Here is a 14,657-nt window from a genome sequence, read left to right on the forward strand (position 1 = left end):
GGAAGAGGTACAGTCGACGTTTCAGGCCGAGACCCTTCATCAGGACTAACTGAAGGAAGAGTGAGTAAGAGATTTGAAAGCTGGAGGGGGAGGGGGAGATGCAAAATGATAGGAGAAGACAGGAGGGGAAGGGATAGAGCCGAGAGCTGGACAGGTGATAGGCAAAAGGGGATACGAGAGGATCATGGGACAGGAGGTCCGGGAAGAAAGACAAGGGGGGGGTGACCCAGAGGATGGGCAAGAGGTATATTCAGAGGGACAGAGGGAGAAAAAGGAGAGTGAGAGAAAGAATGTGTGCACAAAAATGAGTAACCTGATGGCATGAACATCGACTTCTCTAACTTCCGCTAAGGCCCCACCTCCCCCTCGTACCCCATCTGTTACTCATTTTTGTGCACACATTCTTTCTCTCACTCTCCTTTTTCTCCCTCTGTCCCTCTGAATATACCTCTTGCCCATCCTCTGGGTCACCCCCCCCCTTGTCTTTCTTCCCGGACCTCCTGTCCCATGATCCTCTTATATCCCCTTTTGCCTATCACCTGTCCAGCTCTCGGCTCTATCCCTCCCCCTCCTGTCTTCTCCTATCATTTTGCATCTCCCCCTCCCCCTCCAGCTTTCAAATCCCTTACTCACTCTTCCTTCAGTTAGTCCTGACGAAGGGTCTCGGCCTGAAACGTCCACTGCACCTCTTCCTAGAGATGCTGCCTGGCCTGCTGCGTTCACCAGCAACTTTGATGTATGTTGCTATCCTAATAAAATGCTTTGCGAAAGCAGTTTAAATCTAAAGTAGTATCTGAGTGGCATCAGTTCTGGTCCAGTTAGGATAAGTATTTATGATGAGCATATTGACTTTGGACTTATTCCTGAAAAGGGAAATTTACTAAAGTTTTAAAATTGTCTTGAAACAAGATCATGTGATAAAATCTTTTACTGAGTACGAAATACTTTGAAACATTATATAGCAATGAAATAAATAGCAATAAATTCAGTTAATGAAAGGCTAGTTGCAAAATTATATTTACTTTCTTTATTTGGTAGCTCATAGGCGGCATTTGTGGCTACAAGTAGAACTTTTGTCCTGAGTACGAAGGGCAGCCAGACTGTGAGAAAGCAAACACAGCTGCAAGGCAATGTTTTCAAATATTTAGATTTCCATGTGAACCTCAACACAAGATGGTAATGAGGGACCTGCTATAGAAACCTTGCAGGACAGAACTAAACTTAAGCCAACCTATTGTAGCAGAATATCTAGACTAGATGATATAAAAATGACATTTGGTAGTGAAATATAAAGAGAAACATCTGCTTAAAAAGACCTGCCTTAAAATAAGCTAGGAACAAATGTTTTGTCTACTATAAACACTAAATATTGATTATATTCAATTTTCCTGCTGATAAGGTTTTAAATAGCAAGTCATTTTCCAATTCTAAAGTTAGCTGATTATCAAAGAAGTGATTCAATAAAAAAATGTCTTCCAAGTTGGAATAACTTTATTGAACATAAATATCTCCACTATAACTCAAGCAAATACTGCATATATTTAAAGTAATTAGACACAGTGCTAAACAAGAAATTTTCTGTGGCCACATTACAGTCATGTAATGCTATACTTTGACTCTGCTTAATAAACAACCACAATCTCCAAAATATATCTGATACATAATATCTATTTTTCATAATCATATTTAATATTAAATAATCAGTTAGTTCTGGTGCATTTTGCTGAGCAATGACTGTACAGCTGACCTGAATTTAACTCACTGGGGGAGCTCCAAAGAAGAAAGCCTTCTTAAATGTAGTCTGTTGTGGTTCATTTAACCTGTTGGATGAAGTCTAACGTAAACCGCTCCAACTCTCAATATTCACATACTGATCCAGACTCTCTAGTTTCCATCTTTCCCAAATCTTCCCTTGCAGTCATCCCACATTCTGTTCTTATTAAAAACAAATATCATAAACTCATTTGTTACTGATTCCTTCTTATGTTCTGCTAATCTTCTCAAGTTCCAACAGCGTTCAAAATCTTAATGCATTGACAGGATGGTTACACACCACCTCAAGAGAATGCTAAAAAAAATCTCCCCTGCCTTTATTTATCCAGATTGAATTAGTTGAAACTCAACCACTTTTGAAGTAATTGACTGTTTCAGAATTCAAAGATCTGTGCAAATACATGTATGAAAAATATTGTGGAATATTTTAAACATACTTAAAACACCCACACAGAACTATTTGATCCAAACCAGGCCAAACTGTGTTAACTGCACCAATACCTTTGAAGAAAAGGAAACCAAAGAATTAAATGATATTCTGAAGTCTGAAATGCAATCTCTGGAACAGATATGATAATTCATAATGCATTCCATAACTGCACAAGCTCAACTGATATATTGGTCTATAGTCTGAAGGAAAATTATTTGTCAAGCTACACCCATCAAAGGATGCTAAATAGGTCTCAATGAATTTCTACTTTCTATCACTTAATACAGAATTCTACATATTAAAGCCAGATAGAGCATGGTTGAGTGATGTTAGACTGAGTTATGTTGTACCCTTGGGGCTCATTGTTAAATTCAATAATCTCTGATAACCAGCCTCCCTTTGTTGTGTTAGAAATAGTCTGTTCTGACACAAGGTCATTCACCTGTAATACGAGCACTTTTCCCCCTACAGGTACTACCTATTCTATCATTTCCAGCATTCTTTTTTATTTGAAAATGCCTAAACAATTCCAGCATATTGTTGATTCTTTTGTTTTTCCTCCCTACTCTTAAACATCCAGTTCTTTTATATGACTGCAGACAGATCAGCTATAATTAATTAATTCACACTAAAGTAGCAACTGTGGCAACTAAGCAACCTTGGTTCCTACCCAATTGGTGATAGTTCCTTAGTTTTTCTTGACACACCACACTTTCTGCAACTTTACTCCGAGTCTAACCTGATAAAAGAACTTTATTTTTATTTCTCCATAGAGGTGTACTTCTACCTCTGCTGAATACTTCCAGCAATTCCTGCTTTTATTCCATATTTCTAACATCTGCAGTTTTCCGTGATAGAAACTTCTATTAGTTGTGCTGTTGCATTTGACAGTAATTGTATGTCCGTAATTATCCCCACTGAATCTAAACCAAATTGTTTTGAACTTTAAAAGTGCTAATTAAGAACCCCACCCATTGACTCAATTTGTAATTTAGAGCACCACATTTTACTTGTAATTCCTTTTAAATACAGGGCAAAAATATCCACAAGGCTGACAGCTTAAAATAAAATGACCCAGAATTTTATGCAATAGTAAAAATTCATGCTGACTAGTGCTGCAAATGGACCTGTTAATCTACACCTCCAAGCCAGTCCAATCCTTACTAGTATTGACATGTCAGGTATGATCTGATTGTGTGAGTGCCTAGCCTGATGTGAAACTCACATCAGAAGTGCTGAAAACAGTTTTATTTTCCGGCTCACACAATGCTGGAGGAAGTCAGCAAGTCCTCCAGCATTTTGTGTGTGTTGCTGAAGTTTTCCAGCATATGCAGAAACTCTCGTGTTGAGCATTTGGCTCAATCGGTTTACTTGTCTCTCCTTTTAAGCTTTTGAATACTTCTGGCATTCAGCAACGTTCAAAGCACTTACCTATCAATCAAAAGTATTAAAATATAAACAAATATAAAAAATGTAAAAATATCGAAAATATGAACATATAATAACACTGATGGAAATTCCTAATTAATTAATGCCATTTAAGTTCAGTGAAGACAAAAATTAATTTCCAACGTGAAAAAATACACAGTAAACGTACACTATCTTAATAGAAGCTACAAATAGGAAACAGAACGGGTTCTTCCATTGTGAACTCATTTCAGTGTGACTTCTTCAAAACTAATTTAGGTAAATTATTAAGGCAGAACTCATAAATTAAGCTGTCAATCCAAGATCGACGTTCTCTTATACCCCGAGTAAAGTTATTGAATAAAAATCACGGAACCGCACGGCAACAATACATCAGACTCGTGTTGCTTTTTCATATCGAAGATACACCTCTACACTTTTTTTCTTTAAGGATGTACAAGTACTCAGACAGCCACTTTCTTCTCCCGGTTTCATCACTGGGGTTTTTATTTGCAACATTTTCTAACAAATTTCTAAGATCTGGTAAGGTTAATTATTTATGAAATTATAACATTACATCTGCTCGATTCGTTCTTGCTCGAAAAAAGATGGAAATTAAAGTTGCCGTGCGCTCAACTTTTCCGAACGCGTTACCTCTCGTCGCCGCGCCACACGGTAGAGAGAGCAGCAAGGTGCCGCAGATGAAGGCGAAGATGGCCCACTGCATTTTGGTCAGTCCGAGTGAGTTGCGTTGTTTGTCTGACGATCGAGGTCGCAGGCTACTCAGGGTTCAGTACTCACTCACTGACTCCACGCTGTCACATTTATACAGCGCGGTTTCCGACTGTGGCACTCAGGCCCGTTCAGAGATCGTCAGGTATGAATCTAACTGGAAAAACTGATGACGCCAGTTTCTTTCGAACCGCAAGATACGGCAGATAGTGGAAAATCTTTTTTTTAAGTTGTGTGTGTGTGTTTCACAATGAACATAGAACAATATAGAACAGAATAGAACATAGCAACATAGCACTGGACAGGCCATTTGGTCCACGATGTTGTGCTGATCTTGATGCCAATTTACACTAAATATTCTCCTCCTGTACATCTATATTCCCCCCACTTCCTTATCATTAGATTCAATACTGGGGAATTTAAAGTCCCCCACCCCCATGTCAGCCCTGTTGTTTCTGCACCTTTCCATGGTTCGTCCGCATAGCCATTCCTCCACCTCTTGGTGGCTTTGGGGGGCTTACAGTATAATTCTATCTGTGTAGTTGCACCTTTCCCCTTCCTGAGCCCCACCCACTTTGCCTCTGTAAATGAGCCCTCAAGTGTGTTGGCTCTGATTACTGCTGTGATGTTCTCCCTCATCAGTAGTATATCCCCTCCACCTGTTTTTCCCCTCTCTATTCCATCTAAACACTAACTCAGGAATATTGAGCTGCCATTTCTATTTCCCACACAACCAGGTCTCTATAATGGCAACAACATCTTAACCCTATGTACTAATCTGGGCTCTAAATTCATCCTCCTTGCCCACAATACTCCTAGTGTAGAAATAAACACATTTCAACCCATCCACCCCACTGTATTTATTAGCCTGCCCATTGCTGTCCTCCTTGGTCTTACCTTGTCATACTATTCTTCTTGCCCTGTTTCCTTATGGCTGTTGTTCTCATCCCTGCCACTCAAGCTTAAACCCTCATGAGTAGCACCAGTAAGCCTCCCAGTGAGGATATTTGTTTCCCTCCAGTTCAGATGCAAATTGTCTTGCTTTTATAAGTCTACCTGGCCCAGAAGAGCACTGAATAATCTGTAAATCTGAAGTGCAACCAGTATTTTGTTAAAGTTGACTGGAAAGATACCCCTGAGGGGAAATTTAGAGCCAGAGAGCATGTAGGACTGAGATGAGTTTTATCACCCAAAGAGGCATTGACACACAGGCTTCATAGTATGCAAACAGGCCATTCTTCCCACTTACTCCACCTCTGGGCACCCATCCATATCCATCCCAATATTCCAGCACTTGGGCTTCAGTGCTGAGGTGATTCAAGTTCTCATTCATGCACCACTGTCTCAGGCAGTGTATTGTGGGTGCTCACCACTCTCTGGGTGAAGGAAGTCCTCCTCAGATCCTCTCTTCCCATCAGGTAGAAGATACAAGCCAAAAGCTCACACTACCAGGCACAAAGACAGCATCTACCATGCAGTTACAAGACTATTGAATGATCCCCTTGTATGATAAGATGGATTCTTAACATTGCTATCTATGCTTTTATGACCTTGTACTTTGTTGTTTACCTGCATTGCACCTGCTCTGTAGCTTTTACACTTCTTTTCTGCAGTCTTTGCTTCTTCTTGTCTTACCTCAATGCACAGATGTGAAGTGATCTGCACTGATGACATAAAGCAGTTTTTCCACTGTACCTCAGTATATGTGACAATAATAAAACTCACCAATTTATCTATTTATCTCTTAACATAAATCTGTGACTTCTAGTTTTATTTACTTCTGACAAAGGGAAACATGCCTGCAATCGGGTCTATCTATACCCATCATAATTTGACATAGTATGTCAAATATGTTCCTTCATAACCTCCTCTGCCCCAGGGAGAAAAATCCTAGCTTCTTCATCTCTCATCAGAACTAAAACACTGATGAATCCTCACCCTTAGCAGTGCTATTAAATCTCTTCTATAGTATGGTGAACAGTACTACACCCAGTACTCTAGCTGAGATCTGAACAAGTTTATAAAACTGGAGCATAATCTCACTACTATGCTATAACCTGACTAATGAAGGCCAGTATCTCATCTGCCTGCTTAACCACAAGGACTTTACCATTCATGCTGTATGTCCTTGCATCATCTTACAGTTATCTGAACTCAATTCTATCTGCCATTTCTCATCCCATTTCACCATCATATCAACATCACCCTACTGCTTACAACTAATACTCTGGCTCCATGCACACATCGCTCCTGCTGTCCTTATTGGCCGTACTTTTTATTCTTAAAATATATATAAATTACATAGAAACATAGAAAATAGGTGCGGGAGTAGGCCATTCGGCCCTTCGAGCCTGCACTGCCATTTATTATGATCATGGCTGATCATCCAACTCAGAACCCCGCCCCAGCCTTCCCTCCATACCCCCTGACCCCCGTAGCCACAAGGGCCATATCTAACTCCTTCTTAAATATAGCCAATGAACTGGCCTCAACAGTTTTCTGTGGCAGAGAATTCCACAGATTCACCACTCCCTGTGTGAAGAAGTTTTTCCTAATCTCGGTCCTAAAAGGCTTCCCCTCTATCCTCAAACTGTGACCCCTCGTTCTGGACTTCCCCAACATCAGGAACAATCTTCCTGCATCTGGCCTGTCCAATCCCTTTAGGATCTTATACGTTTCAATCAGATCCCCTCTCAATCTTCTAAATTCCAACGAGTACAAGCCCAGTTCATCCAGTCTTTCTTCATATGAAAGTCCTGCCATCCCAGGAATCAATCTGGTGAACCTTTGTACTCCCTCTATGGCAAAGATGTCTTTCCTCAGATTAGGGGACCAAAACTGCACACAATACTCCAGGTGTGGTCTCACCAAGGCCTTGTACAACTGCAGTAGTACCTCCCTGCTCCTGTACTCGAATCCTCTCGCTATAAATGCCAGCATAACATTCGCCTTTTTCACCGCCTGCTGTACCTGCATGCCCACTTTCAATGACTGGTGTATAATGACACCCAGGTCTCGTTGCACCTCCCCTTTTCCTAATCAGCCACCATTCAGATAATAATCTGTTTTCCTATTTTTGCCACCAAAGTGGATAACTTCACATTTATCCACATTAAATTGCATCTGCCATGAATTTGCCCACTCACCCAACCTATCCAAGTCACCCTGCATCCTCTTAGCATCCTCCTCACTGCTAACACTGCCACCCAGCTTCGTGTCATCCGCAAACTTGGAGATGCTGCATTTAATTCCCTCATCCAAGTCATTAATATATATTGTAAACAACTGGGGTCCCAGCACTGAGCCTTGCGGTACCCCACTAGTCACCGCCTGCCATTCTGAAAAGGTCCCGTTTATTCCCACTCTTTGCTTCCTGTCTGCTAACCAATTCTCCACCCACACCAATACCTTACCCCCAATACTGTGTGCTTTAAGTTTGCACACTAATCTCCTGTGTGGGACCTTGTCAAAAGCCTTTTGAAAATCCAAATATACCACATCCACTGGTTCTCCCCTATCCACTCTACTAGTTACATCCTCAAAAAATTCTGAGATTCGTCAGACATGATTTTCCTTTCACAAATCCATGCTGACTTTGTCCGATCATTTCACCGCTTTCCAAATGTGCTGTTATCACATCCTTGATAACTGACTCCAGCAGTTTCCCCACCACCGATGTCAGGCTAACCGGTCTATAATTCCCCGGTTTCTCTCTCCCTCCTTTTTTAAAAAGTGGGGTTACATTAGCCACCCTCCAATCCTCAGGAACTAGTCCAGAATCTAACGAGTTTTGAAAAATTATCACTAATGCATCCACTATTTCTTGGGCTACTTCCTTAAGCACTCTAGGATGCAGACCATTTGGCCCTGGGGATTTATCTGCCTTCAATCCCTTCAATTTACCTAACACCACTTCCCTACTAACATGTATTTCACTCAGTTCCTCCATCTCACTGGACCCTCTGTCCCCTACTATTTCTGGAAGATTATTTATGTCCTCCTTAGTGAAGACAGAACCAAAGTAATTATTCAATTGGTCTGCCATGTCCTTGCTCCCCATAATCAATTCACCTGTTTCTGTCTGCAGGGGACCTACATTTGTCTTTACCAGTCTTTTCCTTTTTACATATCTATAAAAGCTTTTACAGTCCGTTTTTATGTTCCCTGCCAGTTTTCTCTCAATCTTTTTTCCCCTTCCTAATTAAGCCCTTTGTCCTCCTCTGCTGAACTCTGAATTTCTCCCAGTCCTCAGGTGAGCCACTTTCTCTGGCTAATTTGTATGCTTCTTCTTTGGAATTGATACTATCCCTAATTTCTCTCATCAGCCACGGGTGCACTACCTTCCTTGATTTATTCTTTTGCCAAATGAACAATTGTTGTAGTTCATCCATGCAACCTTTAAATGCTTGCCATTGCATATCCACCGTCAATCCTTTAAGTGTCATTTGCCAGTCTATCTTAGCTAATTCATGTCTCATACCTTCAAAGTTACCCCTCTTTAAGTTCAGAACCTTTGTTTCTGAATTAACTATGTCACTCTCCATCTTAATGAAGAATTCCACCATATTATGGTCACTCTTACTCAAGGGGCCTCATGACAAGATTGCTAATTAACCCTTCCTCATTGCTCAAAACCCAGTCCAGAATAACCTGCTCTCTAGTTGGTTCCTCGACATGTTGGTTCAAAAAACCATCCCGCATACATTCCAAGAAATCCTCTTCCTCAGCACCTTTACCAATTTGGTTCACCCAGTCTACATGTAGATTGAAGTCACCCATTATAACTGCTGTTCCTTTATTGCACACATTTCTAATTTCCTGTTTAATACCATCTCCGACCTCACTACTACTGTTAGGTGGCCTGTACACAACTCCCACCAGCGTCTTCTGCCCCTTGGTGTTACGCAGCTCTACCCATATCGATTCCACATCTTCCCGGCTTATGTCCTTCCTTTCTATTGCGTTAATCTCTTCTTTAACCAGCAACACCACCCCACCTCCCCTTCCTTCATGTCTATCCCTCCTGAATATTGAATATCCCTGAACGTTGAGCTCCCATCCCTGGTCACCCTGGAGCCATGTCTCTGTGATCCCAACTACATCATAATCATTAATAACAATCTGCACTTTCAATTCATCCACCTTATTACGAATGCTCCTTGCATTGACACATAAAGCCTTCAGGCGCTCTTTTACAACTCTCTTAGCCCTTATACAATTATGTTGAAAAGTGGCCCTTTTTAATGCTTGCCCTGGATTTGTCAGCCTGCCACTTTTACTTTTCTCCTTTGTACTTTTTGCTTCTACCCTCACTTTACACCCCTCTGTCTCTCTGCACTGGTTCCCATCCCTCTGTTGTGAACTAACCTCCTCACACCTAGCCTCTTTAATTTGATTCCCACCCCCCAACCATTCTAGTTTAAAGTCACCTCAGTAGCCCCCGCTAATCTCCCTGCCAGGATATTGGTCCCCCTAGGATTCAAGTGTAACCCGTCCTTTTTGTACAGGTCACACCTGCGCCAAAAGAGGTCCCAATGATCCAAAAACTGAATCCCTGCCCCCTGCTCCAATCCCTCAGCCACACATTTATCCTCCACCTCATCGCATTCCTACTCTCACTGTCGCGTGGCACAGGCAGTAATCCCTAGATTACTACCTTTGCAGTCCTTTTTCTCAACTCCCTTCCTGGCTCCCTATATTCTCCTTTCAGGACCTCATCCCTTTTCCTACCTATGTCATTGGTGCCTATATGTACCACGACCTCTGGCTCCTCACCCTCCCACTTCAGGATATCTTGGACACGATCGGAAATATCCTGGACCCTGGCACCAGGGAGGCAAACTACCATCCGGGTCTCTGGACTGTGTCCACAGAATCGCCTATCTGACCTCCTCACTATGGATTTGCCTTAATTCTTTATGCCAGTGACATTTATTGACGACTCTTCCTTCTCAAAATTTCTTTAAGCATCTCCCTGCACTTTATATACTTCTTCGGTATCTTTAGTACTCTACACAAGTTAAATACTTCCTTTTCTCTTTATCTAATCCTCCGTATCCCTCAATATCTTGGCTTTCACCCTCAAGGAACAAGATAGCCCTGACTCTTATCATTTCTGCTCTGAATGCTTCCTATTGTGTAGATATAGACCTAATGTCACAATGAGGTGCTAGAATGGACCCAAATGCAAGACACAGACACTGAAGTACAAGGAACAGGACTTAACTAGAGTAGGGACATGACAGGATTCAGGCAAGGAGCAGGGACAAGAACACAGTTGGGCTAGGGAACGCAGGACCAGGACTCAGAACCATCCCCAGAACCAAGCAAGGACATGACATGGCTTCATGCTGGGGTCTTGGGTCTTGAGCTTGGCTTAGGATCCTTGAGGCTTGGGGTCTTCGGTCTTGAGCTTGGCTTGGGATCCTTGAGGCTTGGGTTCTTGGAGCTTGGCTTGGGATCCTCGAGGCTTGGGTTCTTGGAGCTTGGCTGCAGGATCTTTGTCTTGAAATGTGGAGGCTGATAACTCAGAGACTGGAGCTGAGAGTGTCTGGGAACTGAACATCAACATAGAGCCAGGACTTGTCCTTCGACAAGCCAGGACTCAACTTCATCTGCACACCAAGGTGGGACAGGTCTCTCCGTCAAGAAATGGCAGAAGGGCCGGACTTACCCAGAGGCAAGGACAAGACAAGATAGCTTATCCCACGGAGGTGAGGACAAGACAAGACAGATTCCCCCGGAGGGCAACGGAAAAACATCCTGGCTTACCCTACAGAGGTGAGGACAAGATAGACCTCTCTGCAGGGCAACAGCAAAACAGCCTGGCTTACCCCAGAGGCAAGGACAAGAGGAGACAAACACCAAAGAACAGATAGTTCCATCTCTGCTCTGGGGTAGCTCCATGTCTCAGTTCAGCCAGCAACCTCAGCTGGCTACAGAAACAGCTGGATCCCTACTTAGCTTGGAGTGGCTGGCAGCCACTCAGCTGGCCCAGGAAACAGCCAAATCCATACCGCAAAGACTACTCCAACAAGTGGCAACCAGGCTCCATGAAGCAGTGGTCCTCCAACCAGGCCTAGAGATCACAAATGGTTTCACTAGCCTTCCATCAGCAGGTTGCTCCAAGGGGGACTGACAAGACAAACCAGCCACCCACACTCAATCCCAAGGCTACTTATAGTGCAAGCCCAAAGATGGGAATCAGGTGCCTATTAATTCAAACAAGGGACAGCTGGAAGACTCAGAGTCCTGAGTCCACGGACCGGACCGTGAACTGGAATGCGGACTTCACAGACCAGACCATGACAGTACCCCCCCCCCTTCTACGGGAGTCTCCGTGTGACTGAAGAGACTCTCCAGGACTAAGGACAACTTGGGTGGGTGGGAGGTTTCGGCACTAGTGAACCCTAGATGGCGATAGTTTATCTCCAGTGTCTGTGTCGCTGGGTCCATGGGTGGCTGATTTGTTCTAACACAACAGGTTGCCAGGAATAAACCAAAATGCAAGACACAGACACTGAAGTACAAGGAACAGGACTTGACTAGAGTAGGGATGTGACAGGATTCAGGCAAGGAGCAGGGACAAGAACACGGAGTTGGGCTAGGGAAAGCAGGACCAGGACTTGGTTTGGACTCCGAGCCCGAGACCAGACAAGGACCTAGAACCTGGGTCTTGCCTTGGGCTCGGGCCCCAGAACCAGGCAAGGACATGACTTCAGGCTGGGGTCTTGGGTCTTGAGCTTGGCTACAGGCTGGGGTCTGGGTTCTTGGAGCCCGGCTTGGGTTCTTGGAGCTTGGCTGCAGAATCATCGAGGCTAGGGTTCTTGGAGCTTGGCTGCGGGACCTTTGTCTTAAAATGCAGAGGCTGATAACTCAGACCAGAGCTGAGACACAGACTGGGAACTGAACATCAACACAGAGCCAGGAGTTATCCTTCAACAAGCCAGGAGTCATCTTTAACACAACACAAACATGAGATAGGACAGAACATAGACATAGAGCTGGGACTTATCCTACAACAAGCCAGGACTCAACTTCATCTCCACACCAAGGTGGGACAGGTCTCTCCATCAGGTAACAGCAGAACAGCCAGACTTACCCATTAGAGGCAAGGACAAGACAAGACAGGTCCCCCAACAAGGCAACAGCAAAACAGCCTGGCTTACCCCACAGAGGCAAGGACAGGAAGAGACAAACACCAAAGAACAACTGACAGATCCATCTCTGCTCCAGGGAAGTTCCGAGTCTCAGTTCAGCTGGCAACCTCAGCTGGCTACAGAAACAGCCAGATCCCTACCAGCTCAGAGTCACTGGCAGCCACTCAGCTGGCCCAGGAAACAGCCAAATCCATACCACAAAGACAGCTCCAACTACTGACAGCAAGGCTTCATGAAGCAGTGGTCCTCCAACCAGGCTAGAGATCACAAATGGTTTCACTAGCCTTCCATCAGCAGGTTACTCCAAGCAGGCCTGACAAGACAAACCAGCCACCCACACTCAACCCCAAGGCTACTTATATTGCAAACCCAAAGATGGGAATCAGGTGCCTATGATTAATTCAAGCAAGGGACAGCTGGAAGACCCGGAGTCCTGAGTCCACGGACCAGACTGTGAACTGGAATGCGGACTTCACGGACCGGACCATGACACCAAATGAATTTTGCCTTCTTCAAGTTTAAGATTTCTATTTCTGGTCAATCCTTATCTTTTTCCATTACCACTTTGAAATATGTGAAGTTGTGATCACCATTTCCAGAATGCTTCCTCACAGACACTCCCTCCACTTGACCATCTACATTCCCCAAGATAAGGTCCAGGGATGTTCCTTCCTTCAGTGATCTATCTACATAGTGTGTCGAAACAGTCTCCTGGATACACTTCAAAACGTCTGCTCCCGCTGAGCCTTTTACATTAAGGCTATCCCAGTTAATATTTGGGAAATTAGTATCATAGTATACCCTTAGTATCATAATGCTATTTTTATCACATCCTTCTGCTGTATGCCTACATCTGTTCCTCTGTCTTCCCCTGACTATTAGGTGGTCTATAATATGCCAATTACGATTTTTTTGCTCCTAATTTCTATCAATGTGGCCTTGTTTTAAGAGCCCTTTAGGATATCTTTTCTCAATTCTCAATGCAGACTTTGACCAACAGTGCAATACCACATCCTGTTTTACACCTCTCTCCATCTTGCTTGAAAATTCTGTATCGCAGGATATTGGGCTGCCAGTTCTGTACATCTTTTGACAATATCTCAGCAATGGTAACAATATTCTAGCATTAATAATCTGAAAAACGCAAACAGCAGGAATTCTGCAGATGCTGGAAGGTCATTTACCTTATTTGTTCAACTTTTTGCTTTAAAAAATCAATTTAGCTTTGTATTCCATTCATGTGCATTTACCCTCCTGCTCTGCCATCTACTAACTTCCTTTCCTCCCCACCTGAATACCTGTGCCCCTTTCACCTACTGCCTCAGTTTAAGCATTACTTAATAGCAGAAGAAATAGAAACATAGAAAATAGGTACAGGAGTAGGCCATTCGGCCCTTCGAGCCTGCACCGCCATTTATTATGATCATGGCTGATCATCCAACCAGGCTGATCATCCAATCCTCCCTACCAGGTTGTTGCAAGCCCTTTTTATGCAGGTCTCTCATGGTTCTAATGATCCAGGAATCAAAAGCTCATCCCCCTGCACCAGCCCTTCATCTGACCTATTCCTGTGGCACCAGAAGCTAACCACAGTTTACAGCCTTTGAGGTCCTGCTGTTTAAATGGCTATCTAACTCCCCAAATTCTTGTTGAGAATCCTCATCCCTACTGCTACCTTCCAATATGAACTACGACTACTGGCTGTTCACTCGCCCCCTTAAGAATGTCCTGTTATAACTCAGTGAAATGTTTAACCCTGGCGCCAGAGAGTAACATATAGGAGCAGAATTAGGCCATTTGGCCCATTGAGTCTGTTCTGCCATTTGATCATGGCTGATCCAATTTTCCTCTCAGCCCCAATCTCCTGCATTTCCCCCTCCCCTGTATCACATCATGCCCGGACCAATCACAGATCTGTCAACCTCTGCCTTAAATATACGTTAAAACTTGACCTCCACAGCTGCCTGTGGCAATGAATTCCACGGATTCACCACTCTCTGGCTAAAGAAACACCTCCTCATCTCTGATCTAAAAGGATGCTCCTCTATTCTGAGACTGTCCTCTGGTCTTAGCCTCTACCACCATGGGAAACATCCTCTCCACATCTACTCTATCAAGGCCTTTCACCATTTGATAGGTTTCAATGAAGTCTCCCT

General features: G+C 43.4%; 1 protein-coding gene across 3 annotated transcripts in view; it reads right to left on the reverse strand.

The window, feature by feature from the left end:
* The window catches only part of tfpi2 (tissue factor pathway inhibitor 2), a 76,277-nt gene extending 71,758 nt beyond the window's left edge, over positions 1-4,519 (reverse strand). Inside the window, exon 1 of one of the 3 annotated variants that reach the window (XM_063043833.1) lies at positions 4,265-4,519. In XM_063043833.1, the coding sequence (XP_062899903.1) occupies positions 4,265-4,337 (73 nt within the window). In that variant the 5' untranslated portion in view covers positions 4,338-4,519. The remainder of the gene's footprint in view (positions 1-4,264) is intronic. The other 2 variants (XM_063043832.1, XM_063043834.1) reach the window with 2 other exon arrangements.
* Between the last annotated feature and the right edge of the window lie 10,138 nt (positions 4,520-14,657).

The sequence above is a fragment of the Mobula hypostoma genome, chromosome 3 (assembly GCF_963921235.1).
Source record: "Mobula hypostoma chromosome 3, sMobHyp1.1, whole genome shotgun sequence".
In the NCBI taxonomy this organism is placed as follows: Eukaryota; Metazoa; Chordata; class Chondrichthyes; order Myliobatiformes; family Myliobatidae; genus Mobula; species Mobula hypostoma.